General features: G+C 35.6%; 1 protein-coding gene across 1 annotated transcript in view; it reads left to right on the forward strand.

The window, feature by feature from the left end:
- Positions 1–22,843, forward strand: part of IL1RAPL1 (interleukin 1 receptor accessory protein like 1) — a gene marked incomplete at both ends in the record, with an annotated part of 599,815 nt that overhangs the window by 320,629 nt on the left and 256,343 nt on the right. Inside the window, 2 exons of the mRNA XM_082278475.1 lie at positions 16,187–16,373; positions 17,466–17,619. Of these exons, the coding sequence (XP_082134601.1) occupies positions 16,187–16,373; positions 17,466–17,619 (341 nt within the window). The remainder of the gene's footprint in view (positions 1–16,186; positions 16,374–17,465; positions 17,620–22,843) is intronic.

Genomic DNA, 22,843 nt, shown 5'->3' on the forward strand with positions numbered 1-22,843 from the left:
TTCTCACACCTCTGCAGCCCCCTGCTGGTAACACCTTGCCCTATAAACACAATACAGCCCTTTATTTTGGCTGTTTTCTTCTAATCTACCTGCTGTTCTCCTAATCTATCTGCTGTTTGACACAGTCTTAGTCCCTGCTATTTAGTCTACCTCTATCTTGATTTCAGTCCTGCTATTTTCCTGATGTTATCACCCTGCTGTTACACACGGCTGTGAATAGTTTGTACAAAGATTGAACAAGTGGAGGACAAAATGGGACAGTCACGAAGATGCTCCAAATAAAGCAGGAAGGTAGCTTTTTCTTTCATATATTCTTTCTGGCTTTTTCATCCTGTGATGTGTTAATTTAGAAATGGAGTTGATTTTGGAAGGTAAATGTTTAGACCTGGATTTAAATTATTTTTGTGATATTTTGTCATATTACTATTTGCGAGGAGTGGGGAAGTAGTCTTTCTGTTTGAGTTCCTCCTCTTCAAGATAACACTTTTACACTTCACAGATGATGAGGTAAATGTATTACAGAGTGTGAAACACTTGGTTGCCTTTGGTTGAGGTCGCAGGCAAATACCTGAGCAGAAGATGGATGGCAATCTGTGTCAGAAAACTTCTAGTGGCAAAGTGTACCCCTCATACTTTGGGGGAGATTTTTTCTACTGGTGGTAGTGATCAGATGTTGCCATTGTGAGAGCATGTTGTTCATTGTTTAAGATAGATGGTTAGTGAATTATTTTGTGTGCTCTACTCTCTATGTCTCAGTTGGATTGCTGGATTACTTTCAGAGACAAACACAGAAAAATAAATCTGAATTTTCTTGGGTTTTTTTATGATGTGGTTTCCCTTTAAAGAGGGAAGATGGCTCTATGAAAACACATCTGAATTAAAGTAGTTATCAGATATTTGTGTGAATGCAATATCACTTTACTGGATGTTTGTATTTAGTGAATAAAAAAGGTGGTAATTTTTATAATGGTCAAATAGAGCAGCTGTTTAGAAATCCAAACTGAATATTCATAAACTCTCTTCCTGCCTGATTTAACTGATTTGAGCTTTCAAAGTCTAATGTTTTCTCGGAAGTTGTGCTAGAATTGTAACCAATAATCTCCCATGTTTATAAAACATGCAAACACACATATGGTACATATAGGGGCATTATCTTCATATTAGCTAGATTTTGTTGACAAAAAGATCATTTAACAAATATATAATTTGCTGTCTTCATTGCAGTTTTATAAGAAACACTATTATAAAAATGGGTATGACATTTGCATTTCTATTTAATTGCTGTGGAGTGAACATAAAAAGATAAGAGAGCCAAGAGAGCTTATTAAAACTGAAATGAGGGCAGGCGATAAAAGAATGATATTTTAGTGGTGCTGCAGTCAGATCTGACACTTTCCCCACCAAAACAATCTTATTCAGGGATTTTTTTTGTGAGGAGAGAGGATATAGGGATTATATAACAACTCTTTTCTCTGCTGAGATAGACTTGATATACAGGATCTCTCCATGCCTGTATTTTAACTTGAGGGCCTCAGTAGCCTTGGAGACATTCTGGAAAATAATGTGACTTTTTCTCTGCCCTGAAGTAGCTTCCTTTTTCCTTTCTTTTTCCTGCCCTTTTCTTTTTTTTCTTTTTCCCTTTTTCTTTCCTGTGTCAGATTATAACATGCTGAATTTAGGGCCTCCTGAGCCTCTCCATGGCATGCCTCATAGCAACATCTCTGAATTTCAACCCATCCAATGAGATTTAATAATTGAGAGTAATGTTTGAAAGTATTGAAGCCATGTTTCATAGTGTGCAATGTTAAGCATTGGGAAACACTAGTCTATACTGTGCATGTAAATGAGTTAAGTTCACGATGAAAAGTAAAGTATAATCATTTAGCTAACAACTTAGTCATAATGTAAGTACATAGGAAGGTAGAGCCAAAGGTGTATAGTAATCATTTAATTCAGGGACTTGCTAATTTTTGTTTTAGTGACATAATCAAGACAATGCTTTTATAACGAAATTTGTAAAAATTCTCCTGTTTTTAAAACATTATGTCTATACCTAAATGTGCATATGCTGCATGCCACTGTAGGGACTTCCCTCTGCTCTTGAATATCACAAACCATCTTACTGGCTGAAACCACCACAGATATTTTTACTTGAGACTTGAGTCTAGCTGTGCAGAGAACTACAGCAGGGAAGTGTCTTGGAGGAATCTGTGCTGGAATAGGCAGCCTACCTCACCTCTGGTTGGGCATATCAGCAGATAGTGGCAAAATTCTGCTTTGTCAACAGAATAAGCCCTGTTCTGCCAAGTGTTCAGCACAATCTTCAGTCATAAAGTAATGATGAGCTGTCACTGAGCTGAGACAGGAACAGAACTCCATTGCATAACTTTTCCCCACCAAAAAATAAAAACCAAATCTGTTCTGTGCAGGGAGATTCATAGCTGCTGATATGAAGCTGTATTAACTTGCACAAAAATTGAGACAATCTGTTTAAATAAGTAAAATCTTCCAAAACCAGACTTACTTTTTGTGTCCAGTCTTGCTTCTCTGGAAATGACAGCTTACAACAAATCTAAAAAGGAGAGACATTCCTGAGAAATTCAAGAGCTTTCTGGGACTATCTTATAAGTAGTGACATAGCCTCAATTATTTCTAAACAACGTATAACCACGGGATATGGCTTTTCCTTCAAACACACATCTTCTTTGAATAATTGTGTATGCTGATGCTCTGAAGGAAGAATACACACAAACCCCAGAAACTGTGGAATTAAGTCATCCTAGTAGTTTGGTTCAGCTCCATGGTCTGAAATGAGCAGCTGCAGGAATAAGGAACAATCAAATATTTTATTTCTACTCAACTTTTATCTTGCTGTCACAGGTAACTTTCATGTTCAATAGTACTTTTAGGTGCAAGTTTGGTTGTGGTTTCTTATGGTTTTCTGCAGTTCCCGTGTTTACTGTGGAAGATTAGTATCATTAAAAGGCATTGTGAAATAGCTGAAAAACTAAAAAATAACATATGAATCCGGGAAAGCTGGATTCCCATACTGTTTTCCTATGAGTGTCTTTTGTATGAAACAACTGGTTTTATAACAGTTTTATTTTCAGAATAATAGACTGGGTTGTTTCCATGCTAAAGGGCTCCTGGAGTAACCCTGATGTTTATCAGAGCTATCATACATTAAAATTGATGCTTGCTGTTATGCTGCAATATATTTCAACATATTTTTGAGTTCTGGCCTTCTACATAAAACTAGATACTTTCTGATACTTTGAATTTAGGAGAAATGAGCGAATTCATTTCCTGATTCAAACATACATAAAATGTAGAAAACTTCTATTTATTGTTCCACTTTTCATAACATAGCTTTCACTTCTGAGGCAATTTACATTTCAATATGCATGTATGCATGCATTTGATTAATAACTGGACTACAGACATTGGTATTTTGTGACAGGTTCAAAAATTACCTATTTAGAAAATGATTTAATAAAATAACAGAAAAGTTGGTAATTTGATGTGAATCCTTAAAGAAGGTGCAGATAAATTCTTAAGGGCCAAATATTCTGTTGTCAGCACATTTTATAATAACAATAATAATATTCTTGTCACTAACATCAATGAGTAGGGAATTGTAACATGTAAAATGGAAATATCTGCCTCTGTAGATTGAAGGCTGTAGGGCTTCTGATACTGTTCTTAATAGTATCAAGAGTCTCTCATACATTTCAACCAGCAGTTGAAAGAAGCAGATTATAATATGAGGGCTTCAAAGTCATGTTCCTCGAAACATTTGTGTTGCATCAGTGTCTTGCACAGTTCAAAAAACACTTTTCTTGGATATTTTCTTTGGTGTACTACAATTTGTGCTCTTAAAGACCTCACCATTTCACTGTTGCTCCTCGTCTTTCAGAAATTGGAAATTGAAATATTTATGATTTATTCTTCTCCTCAAAAAGAAAAAAGAGGAAAGGCAAAAATTATGCAGAAAACATCAGTATTACAGAGTAATAATACAGAGTATTACAGAGTAATTGCTGATCCATAATTACAATGGCAGTTTTCCCATAACAAGCTCTGCTAAAAAAAAACCAACTCCTAAGTGGCTCAGAAAGAAATAGATTTTTCTGATTTTTGTGTGCTTTTGGTCTCTCTTCACAGTACAGTTTTCTTGGTAACATTTATAATTATTCTATCCTGAAATTTTATCAGGAATTTTTGATAGTATTTTATATTTGTTTTGTTTGTAGTAGCTCTGAAATGGGTTAGCTTAGGAGAAATACTTCTGGGTTTTTTTTGACCACAAAAAATTAAAAGTTTTGAGAATACTTAGGATTTAAGGAAGTTATATTGGTACGTTATCTATATATTTATAATTTTTTATATACTGATGTAGACATAATATTTACATAGTGTAAAAAAATCATGGTTGAAATGTATTAGAATGGGGGTAAAAATGGTAGGTAAAAAGAAAGTTTAAACTTCAGAGAAAAACCTGGTAGAAGAAATACTGCTGTAAAACTGAAGTTTAAGAAAACAGAAGTTGTATTTCAAGTTTTTTAGGAAGATGCAGAAATTGATTAGACATTTTGTGTGCATTTGCTTTACATTATAGAAACTTTCAGAAAATTGTTAGAAAACAGGATTACCAGAATATGAAGCATTCAAAAGTAGTTGTGATTATACTCACAAACTGTGACTACTTTTACCACAGGATGCTGTGATTTGGAAGTCTTCAGATTAAATAATGAAGAAAGGACAGTGAATACTTTATAAAAAAAATAGTCTTACAGAGAAACCTGTTGGGATCTTTGCCAGGAGAGTGAGCAGAAGAGACCATTTATAAAGAGAGGCAGGGAAAGACACAGCTAGGAAAACAAGGGATACTGGGAAGAAATCAGTAACTTGTCAAGAATGTTACCCTTATGGTCTTTGAGAACTGGCTGATGGTCTTCTGTTTTAAAATAAATATACTGATACCTTGTCTGCTATCACACATGTAGTGCTAAGTTAATCACACTCTAGTGCCTAAAGACGATTGTGGAAAACACAAACGCTCAATGAGGGGTTAGAGAAGCAGAGGTGGGTAAGAAATCCTTATGACCTGTAAGTGGAAAGCCACCCAACGGCTTGGAGATGCTCCCTCCTGGAAAGGCCTTCAGACTAAAGAGTGTATGGGGCTTCCTATGGGATGCAGGGAGGAAAAGCACTTTTTGTTCATGTAAAAAATATTACTGAATGATCCTTTGAAGTGATTGTGAGGATGCATGAATCTTATTTAGGGGAAGGACCAGAGTTACAAAGAGCCAAAAAGTACAGACCAGAGGTACAAAGAGATGGAAAAAAAAAAATGGAGTAGAGTATAAAAGTCAAGGGGATGGTAGGAAAAGGAGATAAAGAGTTGTTCAGTGTACATATGCTGATGGTGGGTACTCTAGTCTGCGCCATATAATTTGTCCCATCTTCTCATTAAAGAGCATTTCAATTCTCCACGTGGGTGTGTTGTCTACACGAAGCAGGTGTTGGTGCATGCTAGTGAACTTTGAGCTGACCTGGCTGGGGAGCAGGGTAAGCTGTCTGAGGACCGGCAGCTGGTGGGGACTGCAAATCTCATGTGCCAGTGCCAGAATCTGGGGTGAGCAGTGGACCTGGGCCAGCTCCTGGGCTGAGAGTCTGAGGCCTGTTGCTAGAGGCTCCCACATTGAGTTTTTGTGTATGTGTGTATTCCACTTGCTGACTTCACCTTGATCAGCTGTAGGGCAGGCACTGGGCTGGGTCAGCTCTGCAGTTCAGTATTTCAACAAGCACAGGGCATCTGTGCAGGTGTCTGTCTGTGTGACCCACCCTGTGAACTCACGTGTGTGTGTGCCCATCTGTGAGGTACCTGTGCTCAGCCCTTCTGCTCTGTATGAACCTGGTGCATGTGCTGCAGCCTCTCCTCAGCTTTCTGGTTACTAGATTCACCTGACTCTGACAAAGACATCAAGAGTGTAAGCAGAAGTGTTTCTGAACAAATGTCAAGAAAATAGCAATTTAATTCAGATTACTCTGAATATTAAAATACTTGTAAATGGATATTATTTCACCCATGAAAAATGTGACAGTGTTTAATCAATACAGGAATTCCCAGGCTCTCTTTGTTCTTTCCCGATATGAAGAAAAAAAAGTAACTGAAATAGACTGCAGAAACAAAAATAGAAACCAGAAAATGTGGTATATAAATGATATATATATAGGTTAAGTTTTCTATTCATAAGGAGTTTATATATTCTTTCTTTCTATACCTATTGTAAAAACTGATGGCAGGGGTTTGATCCATAGTGTATTTATAAATGGAACTAAACTTTGTTATACAGCTATTCCTATATTTAGGTAGTGGGGAATTTGTGGTTGAAGCTAGGTGACAAAGAACAGCAGATGATTAAGCTGGCAGCACCAGCCCAGCTGGAAGCTGTGTCCTGCTATAGGAGGAAGCAGCCAGACAAGCCAAAGTGAAGACTGCATTTCTGACAAATGAAGTGGACTTTTCTGTGAGTCCACCACCAAAAAAAATATGTATGAGAGAGAGGTGTCTGCTACCGTCCCTCCTGCATCTGTGCTGAAAGGAGGTGTACTCTGGCACATGACTGTTGCATCGTAGTCCAACTGAAAAAGAAATGACTTTCAATTATCTGAAATGTATTTAAACTTGTTCAGTTTACCTTTTATGTTTGAGATATGAATTAAAATGTGTAAAGCAAACCTCATTTTTGTGAAATGAAAATAGCTTATGTGAGCACACTTGATTTAGGTGAAATTATTCAAAACTACTGTGCAAAAATTCTCTCATACATTCATATTGCTGCTGTTCACGTGACTTTGGATTTTCATGTTTGGATATTCTGGGTGATTCATGCTTCTGAAGACGACAAGCAGCAAGCTTGAAAGCTAAATCAAGAAATTAAAATATATAGCTATGGTGTCTGGCACCTACCTTATCCTCATACTTTGTTTGTTTGGGCAGGTGATGCCTCTGAAACCTTTTCATTTGTCACATCAGAGTTGTTTACCTTGATGATAGATAATAATATGGGACAAATAATAGTATAATTTCATATACTTGAAACTTGACTCTCTGCTGAATTCTCAAATGTGTCATGGTGTACTTAGGTTCAGTCACTGGAGATGGAAATGTGACATTAGGCGTGAAGGTCCACAGGTGTTGGTTTTTTACATTATGCTGAGGAAAACAAGAATTAATTTTTTTGAGGATCCTGTAGAAGAAATGAATTAATAATTCTTTAGCATGGAGTAAAAACTTGTGCTTCAAAAGCCTTACAACAAAAACCGTGCTCCTCTGGCTGTCCCAGCCTCTTCAAGAAAATATTTCCAAAGATCCTTAAATAATATTTGTCTAAAATGGCTCACTGAGTTCTTTTTACTTCTCTGTAAGAATGATTATTTTTCTGCAATTTCCTTTGACTGTATGGGCATAAAGATGGGGTTTAATACCTTTAAGACCAGGCATACAAACTGTATAGAAGCTCTGGTAGCTGAACTGAGAACCAGTACTTTCAATGCTGGGCAGAGTTGGTATCTGGGGTGGGTGGAAGTCCTTGCTTGCCTTTGTTTGTCTTCAGGGATACTGTTGATATGAACATAATGCAAATACTGATTTATATTGCCTGGGCTTCCATAACTCTGATCTTCAGCTACAGCCTGAAATGTATCAAGATCACATCTTAGAGCTTAAAATTAGAGTGAAATAAAAATATTTATTGCATCGTTACAGATCACACTGAGGCAATTTTGGAAGCTATTCTAAGGGAAATATGTTCATATGAACACAGTCAAAAATGATTAATAGATAAGTTTCCTTTGTCCTTTATGGTCCTCAAATGAAGGAAAAATCCAAATTGTGTTATATCCCTTTGTTTATTGATTTGTCCCTTCAAATCCTGATGCCTTTGGAAATTCAGGACTTGCTCTGAGGTCTTCAGTTATATAAATTTCATAAAAATTCTTGCACATTTCTAAATTTCTGCTTTAGTAGCAGGTTATGTTTTTCCAAAGACTGACCTTTCTTCAGAAAATTGCCACTTTCTTTTGAGTTCTAGCTCAGTCTGCACACAGCAATGCTCTTATATTTATCTGTGAGGTGTCATACTACTGTCTTCTTTTAAATCCTCTGACTGGTAAGGAAGACTGACTGATTTCTGAATTGCTGTTTCTTCTTAGGAAAGTAGGTGTAAAACAAGTATGACTAAAACTGTTGGGGTTTGTTTTATTTTTTGTTTGGGGTTTGTTTGCTTAGGGTTTTTTTGTTGGGGGATGGTTTTTTTAAACAAATGTAGGAGCTCTAAATCTAGGAACTATTTAGGTTTTTAAATTCAGAATATTCATTAAATCCCATTAAAGAATTTTCAGGAGTCTGGAAAAGTGTCATCAGTGTGCTAGGAAATAACCTTAAACCTAATAAATGTGACGATTTTTTATATATTCCCATTTTTACTGGGTAGATATGGGAAAGAATTATGGAGAGATTTCAAGGGAATATTATTCATATGCAAATGTCGTTCTTCTAATATCTATAATAACTGCAATTGTTGGATATCTTGGTACATATCTACCTTTAATGAGTAACTTTTCTATTTGGAAAAGAACACACTCATGCAGAGTTAGCAACAGATAAATATCTAATCATTCAGAAACAAGACAGATACTTTCATGGGATATTCTTTATGCATCTGCTCGACAGCTGAACAGAAAACTAACTTAGCATTTGAGACTGAATGACAGGATCTATCTTTATCTGAGAACTGTGTGAATTCATCAAGCAAAGAGAGGGAACAAGGGAGAAGCCATTCAGCAGCACCACGTTTTCAAAAATGTTCTCAGTTTTAGTACTATAAAAGAAGGCCAGTTGTATTTGCAAAAGGAATGATTTGGTGATAAAGATATTCCAGTATGTGTTGACCTTCTGAGTCATCAGGATGTAGTAACACTCAATTGTTCCTGAACACAGAAGCACAGCTGCTTGAGCAGGCTCGGGAGCACCATACCATAGACATAATTTTAAGGACCTCTACCTTCAAAAAGTCTGCATTTTTTTTCTGGTCATTCTCATTCCAACCAAAAATTTTTTAATGTATTTTTAATGTAATACTTGGAAAAACTAGTTTTTTGTTTAACGGTTCTCATCCATCCCCTGTGAGTGAAAAAGCCACCCAAGAAAACAGATTTTCCATGAACAACACTATATGCAACTTTGCAGAAGAGGACCTGGGGGTTCTGGTGAAAACCAAGTTGAACATGAACCAGCAATGTGCCCCTGCAACAAAAAAGGCTAATGATGAGCTGTGCTGCACTAGACAAAGTATTGCCAGCACACCAGGCGAGGTGGCCCTTCCTCTTTCACTGAGCAGTGGTGACACCACTGGAGTACAGTGTCATGTTCCAGACTCACTGGTGCAAGAAAAACACTGAGTCCAACGAAGAGACATGAAGATGATAAAGGAACTGGAGCATCTCTGCTGTGAGCACAGGCTGAGAGGGCTGGGACTCTAGCCTGGAGAAGGAGCAGGAGAATCTTGCTGATGGATATACATTTCTGAAGGGAGGGTGCCAACAGGACGGAGCCAGTTTCTTTTCAGTGCTGCTTGGTGACAGCACTAGAGGTAATGAGCACAAACTGGAACACAGAATATTCCATTTGAACAACAGGAAACACTTTTCCCTATGAGAGTGACTGAACCCTGGCACAGGTTGCCCAGGAAGTTGTGGAGTCTCCATCCTTGGCGATATTCAAAAGCAATCTGAACACACTCCTGGGCAAGCAGATCTAAGTAGCTCTACTTGATCAGGAGGGTTGGAGCAGATGACATCCAGAGTTCCCTTCCAATTTCAAGCATTTTGTGATTCTATGATTCTATAAGTGAAAGAAATGGGAGGAATAACAAAACTCTATTAACTTGTAATTTTCGAAAGAAGCATTTCTGCTATTCTGGCATATGGTGCTAAGTGAGGGTATAAAAATTACTCCAGGATCATTGGTTCCCAAGAAAAAGCAAGTGCCATCATCTGCTGAATTATGAGGAGATAGTACACCTAGAGGCATTTCATGCTACGGTATTATCTCCCTACTGCAGTCTGTTGAAAGCTAAAGGGATTTTCATCTGTAAGGTTACACTTTTGCACAGCTCTTCATACTTCTATCTCCTCTGGAAATATACATTGATCTGCTGCAGTGAAAACATTTAGTATCATTCTGATACGTCTCCATTTTAGCACTTTATGACTCACTGGCCCAAAATTTCTTCACTAACAATCCTGGGAAGTCTTGCTGAAATGAGTAGGTAATTTAGCACTAAATTTGTAACTAGCACTAAAATATCAAATGTACAATTAAATTTAGACTAGTGGCAATCCATATTTTACTCACCCTATATGTCCTGTGCAGTACAATGCTTTTTTGATTAATTGCTATCCTTTTTAATTACCTCTAGCATTTTTACCTGCAATCCATATATAAGTGCTATTCTCTGAAGTTCCAATACCAAATAGTTTAATAGGAAGTTGTTTTTAAAATTGAACATTTCTCATACTGAATAACGCATAGGTATACTAATAATATGCTTTTAAAAATTTTATGTGTTAATTTTCTTGAATCACATACCCCTGGTATTAATTTTTCAATTATTGAAATCCCCAATATACCCATATGACCAATTTATAGGTATGTATGTATAGGCACATAGACACATTTTCTCTGTAAGAAAGCTTTAACTTCAAATAAAATGTATTTAGATTTATATTCATATACTGTAGAAGAACAGACAGAGTTACATTATAGGAATATTTTTGTATTCCTGTAGAGTAAGATTATGGACTTTTTTCTTTTAATGTATCTGAAGGAAAGCTTTAATGTTAAAGAAAATTTTTGATGGGGAAATTAGTTAATTTTGTGTATTTTTGCTTTCCATGGAATTGACAGTACAAGTTCATAATTAAGGTTATTGTCATAATTTTGTTTGAGTATTTTGTACTAAGAAAGTGATGTTTTAATAAAATGTGGAAATCAATAACAGATTGATTCCAGTTCTCATAAAGAAATGTTTCACTTTGACTTTAGAAAAGAAGGAGATAATACAGAAAAATCAATAACATAAAAATGTACATTTTTATTGTCGTTTACCCAAAAAAGAAGCTCTAGGGTATTATAAAGGCGAGAAAGTTAATTTCCCTTTGTAAAGGCTAAATTTTATTTAATTTTTATTGTTCAGAACATCAATAAAAGGCCTTTCAGTCAGTAGCTCCCTCTAACACAAGGAAGGCATTATTCTAATGCAGTTAGACTTGGCATTTTTGACATTCTCTTTTGACAGGTTTGGAGTGAAGGGGAAACTCAGGATGGCAGTGCATACCACTTCTATCAGGAAAAGATTAAATGTGAAGGTTTGGCTTCCAAGAATGGGAGCGGGCATTAAAACTAAACAGTATTTTCTGGTGTGTCTAATTCAAACCTATTAAAACAAGTATCTTGCAGAGTATTGATATTCAAATAGTCCTGGAGGCTCGTGTGCACTGGGTTATTTCATAGTATCATGCATATAATTAGGTGACCCTTGAGGGAAGAAATCAGTGCTTATGTAATTCAATTGAGGTCAAAAGCAGTTTCCAAACTGGGTTGGCCCCCCAGGGTACGGAAGCAGGAGATAATTTCTAAGGCACAGAGGAAAATTCCAGCCTGCTTCTGTCCATCTCCCTCCACTTCTCTTTTCCCCATGCCTGAAGCACTGCCCCAGCACTTGCAGCTCTGTTGGATCTGGAAGCTTTGTGGAAAAGGCAATCTGTGATTTCAGATATCTGAGTCAGAGAGTGTAGGAGTCAGCCATTCCAGAGTTTGGGGAAAAAAGCCCCAAACAACAAACAAAACCTAAATCCAATAAAAGCGGATACTGTATATAAAGTTTGTGAACTGCTGTCCTGGAGAAATGGGCCAGAAGCCGCTGTGAGGGCAGCCACCTGCTGGGGCCATCAGATCCTGCCACCAAGGAGACCTCAGTGCACGAGAGCAATCCTGGCTGCCCTGTGGTACACTGGCCTTCCTCCCTCACCACATGCCCCAGGCCTCAGGCGTGTCCTCAAAAAACCCTGCTGCTGTGTAGAGGCTTTAAAAATTTTTGTGCAAAAGTTTTAAAGCTTACAAAGAGCCCTTGGAGCTATGGGCCAAGAGCACGAGTAGATTGTCAATAAAGTGTTTTTGTTTCTGTCTTGAATGAATGCTTTACTCTCCAGCTTTCAGGCATCCAAATAACTCTAACAGAAGTTACTTGGACTTAAAAAGGGCAAAATTGTTTCTGCAAAATCATGAAAAAACTAATTAATGATGTCAACAAAAGTTTGCCCAGGAAATGTGGTGGACCATTTATAGAAAGTGGATATGGACATCAGTGGCTAAGCTCACTTACTAAAATTTAAAATAAAACTGCAAAGAAAAGAGTTTTCTCAGATTTTTTTTTAAATCTCCAGTTTAAAAGGAGCTGGAAATAAAACTACTTTTCCAACTCAGTTTGTATGATGAGGAGAAACTTAGGAGAAATTTTCTGGTTAGCTGTTTGCTCCCCAGTTTGTTTACTCTGGTAAAGAGTATGATGACAAAGCACTGGAGTGGACAAGTAATGGGAAGAGTCCCACTTTCCCTTCTGTTATGAATAGGGATGATGAGGAATGCTTCCTGGACAGAATTGAGCTGTAAAAATCCACCACTGAGCTCTCTCTGGTGAGGCTGAAGAGGAAATTGACAATTACCAGAGGTGTTTTTATGAGGAAAAAAAGCAGAGTTTTGTAAGCATAAACACATCTGGCCCATTTTAGAGATATATTTATAAAGAAACCATGATTTAAGTGCTTAATTCTCTAAGCAATTCCTTTAAATGTAGATGTGAATGTTGCAAAAGGTAAAGTTTAGAGAAGCTATTTTTGGTCTGTGTGCATTCTTTTGTCTGTACTTGTGTCTCCTTGCTTCTCCTTTTCTCTCTGTTACCTGTTAATTTGACTTCATTTTAAGATAAATTTAATTTAAATGGATTTTTTGTCTTAAATGAAATTACCAAACAGCTTTTGGCTTCCTGTTTTGTATTTTGTACTTTTAGATCTCATTATTTTAGCACTTGAAAATCCATTGAATAAAAGATGAAAATGAAAACTTCATTTATATGCACAAAAACTTTCTAGCTAATTTTATACTTGCAAACATTTGTGACCAGTCAGATTAGGGAAAAACTAATTCAATAATTTGTCACCTCTTCTTATCGCCATGTTCAGGAAAAAATAAAGGCAAACAAACAAACAAAAGAAACCCACCAAAAGTATCACATGATAACTTGAGTTAAACCACAGTTAGTTTAGCTAACACCAGTTATTGAAATTCCTTAAGCTCATGTCGAAGGGTTTTTCATTTGTTTTATTTGTTTCTTATCTGGTCCCTCTAGTAAGAGACATATGGAAAACTTTCTTACTTCTATCACATGAGCATTTTTTACCCTCAACAGTATGTGTATGCTCCAGAGGGCTCTGCTGCCTGCTTTTTCTGCTACCTGAGATGTTTGACATCTATTGTATCCTTCATGCTCTAGCAGTAATCAGCAAAATCACTCCCTCCTTCATTCCTACCCAGGGACTATTTAATTTTCTTTCTCTCTTTCTGTACTCTGAGCCTATTATCTTTGTTTTCTTACCTTATACTATTTGTGTTGCTCTGCCTTCTGTACCAGCCTCTTTTTGTTTCATCCCAACAGCCTTGGTTTCCAACACAGAGTGTGAGATGAGTCAGATTGACAGTGCAGTTAGTATTTAGAATTGAAATAAGGAAGTCTGTGTCACCAGTGGGCATCTGGAACTGTAGGGTTTTGATGATACTTTGGGATTTTGAGAGAAAATTCTGGTCGTGAACTCAGCTGAAAAAAATCCACCCAAAATTTTTCAGTATCTTGTATCTGACAGTTTAGAAAGATCACTTCAAACAATGAATTTAAACATTCTGAAACATTTCCAAAATGCTTCTCTTATGGAGCAGGAAGCCTTAGCTGCATCTGCTAAAGGATCTGCTGTTGCGATGGAAACTTGGATGTGCTTCAGACGGAATTCTGTCTCTGGCAATTGACATTGTCACTGTTGCAGAACAGAGTTCTTTAGTACATCAAAACATTAAATCATAATTTTTGCACAATTCACTGTGAATACTGAAGGATGCCTATGCAAAAATTTTACTTACCTTGCTTCTTCAGAGACTGGGAAGACAGTAAATTGTCCTCCCTTTTTTTTCCCCTGCCATGTCCTTCTAGAAATATTTAAATAATGAGATTTAGTAACGTGAACAAACATGATGCTTAAACACATGGGAAGGAATTAAAGAGAATATTTAAATGTGAAAATTTTATAGCCAAACAGCTCCCTATATACTGCTGTCATCCAACAACAGGATACTCTCATCTAGTTAGCTTACTCTGAAACCTCAGAGCTTGATGAATTGTTCAGAACCTGTTTCCAAGGCATAAGTCTTCCAAGAACAAAGGAAAAGCATTTTTCCAATTTGGAAAATCATAATTAAGTGACTTTTTATGATATTTTCAAGACACATGATAAACAAAAAAATAAATAAAATATTCCAAGTGACACCTTAATGGAGAAATAACCTAAGGTACACTAATGAAAAGTATTCCCTAAAAATCAGTGATTTTTAATTACATGTAAAAGTAAGAATGGAAATTGGCTTTTTACCAGCTTAAAAGCAGCAAGACTGTTCAATATTCAGTGGATCCATTCTTTGATTTGCATAAAGCTTAAACAACTTTATTTGCTTTACACAGCCAGATTCTTGAACACGATAACAGATTATACTTACTGCTTCATTATAAGGAAATAATTTTGTGTTTGTTTTCCTTGCCCATGAATCAGATCAATAGCTAAGGGTCATTCTGTTCAAGAATTTATGTTTCTAAGACTATTTTCTAATTTGATAGTTACTTACAGAGTTACATTTTCTGTAAGAAATTGGACTCTAGAGTTCTTTGAATTGAGTTTTCTTATTCTTTATCCTTAAGCGTTTCTATCCCCTCTTATTGAACAGAAAAAGGAAACAGATATTAAGAAATTGATCTTTGAGATTCTGCCATGTCTGATACACACAAGTCCATTATAAATAAGCAATCAGCTTATAGAGGCTGAGAATGGCGATAAGGAGATGAACGTTTCCTCAGTGCTCTCTGCAGGATCCTCTGTCAGCAGGTCAGGGGTAAAATGCATTTACGAAACAGTAGGAGAGAAATCTTACACCATCACAGTGTGCTTCTGGGGAGTACTCAACTTTATACACTCATTTGCTCCCCACCTGGAAACTCAGATGAAAAAGAAAAGAAAATCAATTCAAGTAATTTTGTCTTTTTTCCTGATTGAATCACATAGTGGAATGTGGGAAGGCAGACAAAGTTCACTATTCTCTGGCTGCCTTGCTTATCAACATCCAGAAGCAGATGTAGTAACAAGTTTGAGGAGAGAACACAAGCTCATGAAATCTGTGGGTAATGCAGAACATTTTGTCCTGGGAGTATGGGCATTGAAGGCTACGGTCAACAAATTGGCAGTGCCTTGCCTTGGATTGAAACATCCTTCATTCTATAATTAATCACAAGATTCTTTTTAATTAAGGCTGCAAAATGTTGCCACTTCCATTTTAAGGCATGCTCAGAGCTGATGAATATGTAGCTCTTGGTGTGTTGCTCGAGTTCCAATTTGTCATTTTCCTGTGGCACCACAAAATGATGTCTCCAACCCTGAGAGCTGCCATAATGGTGTCTGTGAGCAGACTGTGTGTCTAGTTTCACTGGTAAATACATGGATCTTTTGTTGTTTACTTATTTTTGGGGAAATTGTTCTCAAATATACAGTAATGACACTAATGTTAGAAGGATTTTGATGAAAGGGAGAGACAAACCCTTAGTTACAGAGTAAGGCCAACCAATGCCTTCTAAATATTGTAATTAGTCAAGAGAAAGAAGCAAACTATGGTGGCCAGCTATAAAACAGACACAAAATACGTCAGATTTCCTAAATTTTGCTTCAAATGAAAAACAATTTCATGTACATTGGCATTTATTATTTTTTTTCATATTAGACTTTTCTTTCTATTTTTATTGCATTACAGAAACTCAACTTACTGTATGAAAGTGTCCATTTCGCTGACGGTGGGTGAAAATGACACTGGACTCTGCTACAATTCAAAGATGAAATATTTTGAAAAAGCTGAACTTAGCAAAAGCAAGGAAATCTCATGTCCTGAAATTGAGGATTTTGTATTTCCATTTAGGGAGCCTGAAATTCTGTGGTACAAGGTAAGGACTGCAAGAGATTTATAGCTTAAAAAATGTATTATGTTCTTATGATTTTCTTGTTCTAAAAGTGTTATGAAACTTTGATTTTTTAAAATTTTATCAAGAAAAAACAACAGAACCAATGATAGAAAAGAATGAACTCATTAGAGATGAAATTCAAATTCTTCCTTTGGTAAACTTTATAAGATACCTATGCATGCTTTACCTGAATGAACAGCTTAATTTTGCAGAATAAAATTCAGCAAGGACTACCAAAACTTTGCTTTCTATATATATACTTAAAGTTATATTTGCATATATAATTTCATTGTTTTTTATCAATAACTTTATTTAATATTGTGTACTGATTTCTAGATCATTACTTAAGGGCCAAGTTCTTGCAAATAGTGTTGCCTGGTGGCAGTGCAGGACAATTTATTATGGTATACAAGACTATGCTACCTAAAAAGTAAAATTGTATGGCCTGGAAAGTTAATGTCCAAATTAACTGATAGCATATCTAAGATAGGAGAAATGTAGCCAACTATTTGCTTATTCTCATCTTAGAATTTGTGTCTGTAATAAAATATTTTTGTAGATTAAGAATGCACCTTTTCTAGGTTCAGAGGGTGTTGATTCTAAGATGTTTTTAGAAAGAGATATATAGCATCCTTATTTCTCCTCATTCTCATCTTCTTCTGTTTCTCTACATTTTTAAATTATATATTTTTTTAATTGAATTAAAAAGAAAAATATAATTATCTTCCGCAGCCTGAGCTGCTGGTAATATCAAAGTCATAGATTGCAGACATAAATGTAATGATAAATAAATAAATTAAATAGGAGCCACTCAGCAAAATAATATTAAAAAAAAAAAATCCACCAAAGGCATCAACTCCCCTTTCTTGCCAGAGGCATAAATATCAAATCAGCTAATAAAATTCTTTTTAATCAACACCTAAATAGAGTGGATTTTTAGATATTTAGTTTATATAAATTTATAACTAGCCTGGGCTCTTGCCTAGCCACCTTGGCTTTGGGTAGCATTGTCCACAGTGGTCCAGTTTAAGTGTAAGAATGCAATCACTGAAGTTTTATATTCTCTTTAAACAGGAATGCAAGTCAAAGACGTGGAGATCAAGTATTGTGTTTAAAAAGGACACTCTTGTCATTCGGGAAGTTAGAGAGGATGACATTGGAAATTACACCTGTGAGCTAAAATATGGATTCTTTGTTGTCAGAAGAACAACAGAGTTGACGGTTACAGGTAATTACGGGCTCTTTCTATCTCTTTTATTTAGGAAAAAAGCCCACTGAATATTGTGGTTCAAGTTGGGTGTTTTTGAGTCGTACCATTTGCACACAACTTTGCTGTGTGCCTAGGTATGAATGGTTGATACATTAAAGCTGTCCTGAATACTTTTTTTTTTTTTTTCTTTCTCTCTCCATTGAGTGGGAGGTGTGGTCAAGAAACAAGTGAATTCAGAAAGCATGAACTCTAACAGAAAAAAAATAAATCATTAAGTCTTCCTACTCTGTCATGTGATTAAATTACTTGGGACATAAAAATAGGTATAGCAATAACTCCATGCTACAAGCTCTAATTTTCTTTGGACATGAGAACAGCTGTAGCCACAACCCCAGAGCAGGAGCTCTGTCCCAGAGAGACCATTGCAAGGGTGTGACAGGTGCTTGAGCAGCACATGATAAGGGACAGGAGCATTTTTCCTGTTATTCTCTCCCTACTTTCTCTAGTTCATATTTCAAGAACTTCCTGATCTCAATCATTATGCACTGTGGTTATCAATTAGTCTATTTTACATTAGTCTGATTATTTTTTTAATCCATTTAGTCTTGGCTTCAAAAACATTTTGAAGTATCAAGTTCCACATAGTAATTATGTAACATGAATAAACACTATAATTCAGCAAACAGAAATTGCATAAATTTAATGTAACCTGCCTTTAAAACTACCATATCATTATTTAAAATCCATTATCAATGAAAACAAACTATATACTCTAATAGTAATGTCCACAGCAGCAAAACAGTGTAAAGAGTGGTCCATTGAATTTTCAGTTCTTCACCAGACCTCTGAACTCCATTGTACAGTAATGTAAAACATATAGCTGAACATACATGTAAGTTAGAAAATGAGCTTTTACAATTATAGGATTACAATGGAAGGCAGGAGTACCTCATGATCTATGTAATGCTGTGTAATTTCATGGTATATTTTGTAAAAAAAAGCAGAATGGGGATTTTCCTGGCAAATTAGAGGTGAACTAGATCCATGTGGTTGACAAAGAGGCTTGCATGTATGAGTTCTTGCACCTTCAAAGTATCTAGTAAACCAAGAAACAAATCTTCAAGAATAATTATATAGGTTGTTCTTCATCCTTTTTTGTATCTAATATATAAATCTGAGGCACACCAGCAACTAGTAACACACATATTAAGCATTAGGTTGACTTGCAAATCTCCTTTAAAGGTGAAAAGTTTGTTTTCTGTTTCAATGTATCCCATTCTCCCTCTACATTAACAGAAATTATAGTGAATTAAGGAATGCAGTTTCCCTATTAGATAAGTCTGGAAATCATACTGTTTATGTTCTTTTGGGAGATTACAAGTAATCAATCATATTTATTTAAGCTCAATAAGCAGGATCTCTTTGTTGTTGTATAGCATTGATTTATTTGGTCAGTACAGACAGGCAATTACTGTGGAGTGATTAATCTCACAATAAACATCCATATACTCTGTTTGATTGACTCTGATATAAAGAAAGCAGAGAAAGGTTCTTCAAGTGTGTGATTTATACCAGAAGGAGGTTGTCAATTATCTTTTGCAATATTTGATACCTGGACTTGGAGAGTACATATTCACTGCATCTTTAAGTGATCCCTTCTGTCCCTGTGGCTGGTGTTGCGCTGCACAGCAGTATTTCAACAGGCTCAGACTGACAGGAAAGAGAAAGCAAAAAAAAAGCATTGGAAGAAGATTCATGTTACTATTTGTAGGAATAGTTTAAAAAAATGTAATTCATCGCTCATACTGTAGGTAGGAGTTCAGTATTTAATGTTTAACTAGACAGAGACAGAAGGAGACTTGGCTGATTTTGATGTGCTAAAAATGAATGAATGCATAGGGAGGGAAATATTCAATTTCCACCTCTGCAAACCCCAGCAGTTTAAGGACAACCTCCAAGTTAGTAAACTCCTTTGGTAGTACTGTGGGTCTTCATATTATCTTTATAATATTATGTGAATAAATAGAACAAGCAAATAGATTTACTCACAGTACTACTAATTTTTGTTACACCTGTTCCTCACCATTTCTTCTCTCTGGGCAAATGTGGATGGTCACCCACTTAAGGATTCCCTTCTTTTTCCCACACAATGCATTTTGGCAGAATTGCTGTCTTCTGTAGGGGAACCTGCTGCTCTTACAGACTATTAACTATGGATGTAATTATATACACATGTTCTTTTCAATATTGGTATTGTATATTCTTGTTATGATAGCCTCAGTGCTTTACACCTAAATACCTGTGTGCCTCATAGTGAAACGTGGAATGGCTCATATTCTGATTTTTCATTAAAGTTGAAAGATAAGAAGGGAATTCACACATTTTGAAAAAGACCAAACTCGCTTAATAGGCTGTATCCATCTAATCTAAATATAGAAGTTGAAAATCTATAAGCCATGGAAAAAGATAACTTTCATACCTTTTAAAAAATGAGAAAAAATTGCCCCTTCTTAGCTTAAATTGTAAGCACTCAATGCCACCTTGGGTACACCTTTATAGTAACAACTATTTCATGGCTCACTTTTTTGTTTGCTGTTTTTGGGGTTTTTGTTTTGTTTTGGGTTTGGTTGTTTTTTCATTGATCTTAATGGAAACTTTTAAATGTTTTTGAAGATCTGTATCTCACACTGAAAATATATTATTGTCTTAGTAATTTGAATCAATTTCCTAATTGTTCTAAGGCTGGACTTAGAAATTACCATTTTTCAAAACAAAAATTATTCACTGATTATTTTAGCTTGTAACTAATGAAAATATTCACATAAAAAGCATAATTGGTAGGTTATTTGGTTTGTGGTTATGCAATTAAACATTCTAAAATGTCCTCCAATTTACAAAGTCATTTCTAGGCTTTTATACTTCAGATTAGCAGTTTTTCTTTTATGTATGTAATTTTAATTAAGGCATACCTGCCCTCTCCGACATACTTGATTAAGAGTATGTTTAGTACTGGGAAAGAATACTATTAGAAAAGTATAGTGTTAATTTAGTCATAGTGCACAACATGGGTCAAAAATATTTTCCTTCAGTGATTTATTTAAATACTAGGTTTAATAGTATTCTTTTTTTTTAATTATAGTACCAAGGCATTTGCAAACTCTTTCCACTTTTGAAGGGTTTCCTTCAGGTCAAATGAAGTCCAGCCTATGTCTGAGAGAGAATATACCTGTCCCTACTGCAATAAAATATAGTTCTCCATCATGAACATCACAAAACAAACAGACCCCATCAGCCTTGCAGTTGGAACATTACTTATTCACTTCCTCCATGACCGTTTTAGTTTTAAATATTAAAATACTTCTTCCATTCTGTAAAAGTAAGAAGACCTTATATCTTGCAGATGGAATCAGAGCTAATCAGTAGGTTCTTAATCCTGAAGCCTTTCCTCAGAGATACCCTTTATTTTCTTTATTCAATGATTAGACCCCTAGAAGTTCCCTTGAAAAAAACTCCTGCTGGAATGAGCACAATTTCAGATTTACAGATTTCAGCATGTTTACAATCAAGCTATAGGAATATATATTTTTTATTATTTATATTCAGCCTGCTTGGTTTAACGAATTTCTGCAATAACCTTGAAAGTGCCAGTTCACTCTTTTCCATCTTCAACCCATTATTTTTTTTCATTTTTAGTTTCTTTTGGCAAAAAAAAGGAATGCAGTTTTTCTCTTTCAGTTACGCAGTAGTCAACTCTTAATGTTGCTTAAAATTTGGGATATGTTGAATAAGTTTTGTCTCTTTTGCTTTCTGACAGATTTAGTCTTCATTAGTGTAGTAAGAAATCTTAAATGACTACACATATGTATGTATTTTAAGGGCTGGAAAGATCACTGTAAAAATAAATAGTATGAAGAAATAATTATGAATAAATTATATACATTGCCTCACAGCTCATGACATGTGGATGTTTTATGCACAGCCAGCCACCATATATTGTGAATAAAAAACCAAAGAAAAAACAAAGAAAGGGACACACACACACACACACAAGCATATACTTTGAAAGTTGTAGCCTGCTTCAAGTGGAGTGTATTCTAACTGTATAAGACAAAACATTCACCGTCTTCTTCCCCAAAAAAGTTGGCTTCGATTTTTTTCCAGGTGTGCTGCTCTTTCTCATTCAATAAATCGCAATGCTGAGAGGTGCTGCCATAAGTATGTTCCTCTTTATTTTTAGCAGGTGCTAGGTGAGAAAAGTATTAAAGAACAAAGAGGGTTGTTTTCCAGGCATTTATAGCTGTAGCACAAACTCTGCTTGGTTTCTGAAGTTAATGACAGGGATAAACCATATTGAGTGTACCCAGCGACTCCTTGATTCAGCTGATCCTAATAATTATCAGAACTGATGTTCTTTCTTTTGGTTCATCATTAATTAAATTCAATTCCAGAACATACTCAGATAGAAGTTCTATTTAACATTATTCTGTGCAAAGAATAATAAAATATAAAGCAAACAACAGATTCATTATGAAAGCAGCATGTTCGAAATCCTAACCTAGCATTTTAAAATGCATAAAATCCTGTAGGTTTACCAAATTTACGGCAGTAGAATGGGATGAATGTTTTTTTTTTAAATTAGAAATGAGTGATCTTTTATAGTGCAATCATTTTAGTACTCCTGAAAACAAGGGTCTAAATTAATTTCCTGTGTGCATTTGAGTAATAATAATCAAAACATTATGTAGATGTTTGATTAAAATGTTCTCTATGATTGTTTATTTAACATATTTATTGTAAATCAGTTTAGAGGGTTATTCCAAACCAGCCTCATATGAAGACAGCAATGAGCAAAGCTTTATGTGTTTTACTTCAAAAGAAGTGCAGATGATGTCATGTTATTTATGTTATGAATTAAAATTATGAATTAGAAAACCTGCTTCAGCGATTTAGCCAAAGAAGAGATGCAAAAGGTAAAGGGAGACAAAATTCCAGATTAATATTCAATCTTGCTGCTGGTGACTTTCTGGCATTTCTTCCTTCATTATATGCTGAATTGAGGTGCTCACGAAGACCAATTTTAATTATCAGAGATTATTCCCATCATAGTCAGGGTAGAGAGAAGATCCTCTAGACTGTAAGTCAAAGAAGGAGACAAAGCTGAATGGTCAAAACTTATTTAATAAAACAGATAGGATGTGGCCTCTAATAGCTGATGATGCAGTCATGACTTCTTCTGGAGTCC

The sequence above is a fragment of the Coloeus monedula genome (assembly GCF_965178545.1).
Source record: "Coloeus monedula genome assembly, chromosome: 3".
Classification (NCBI taxonomy): Eukaryota; Metazoa; Chordata; class Aves; order Passeriformes; family Corvidae; genus Coloeus; species Coloeus monedula.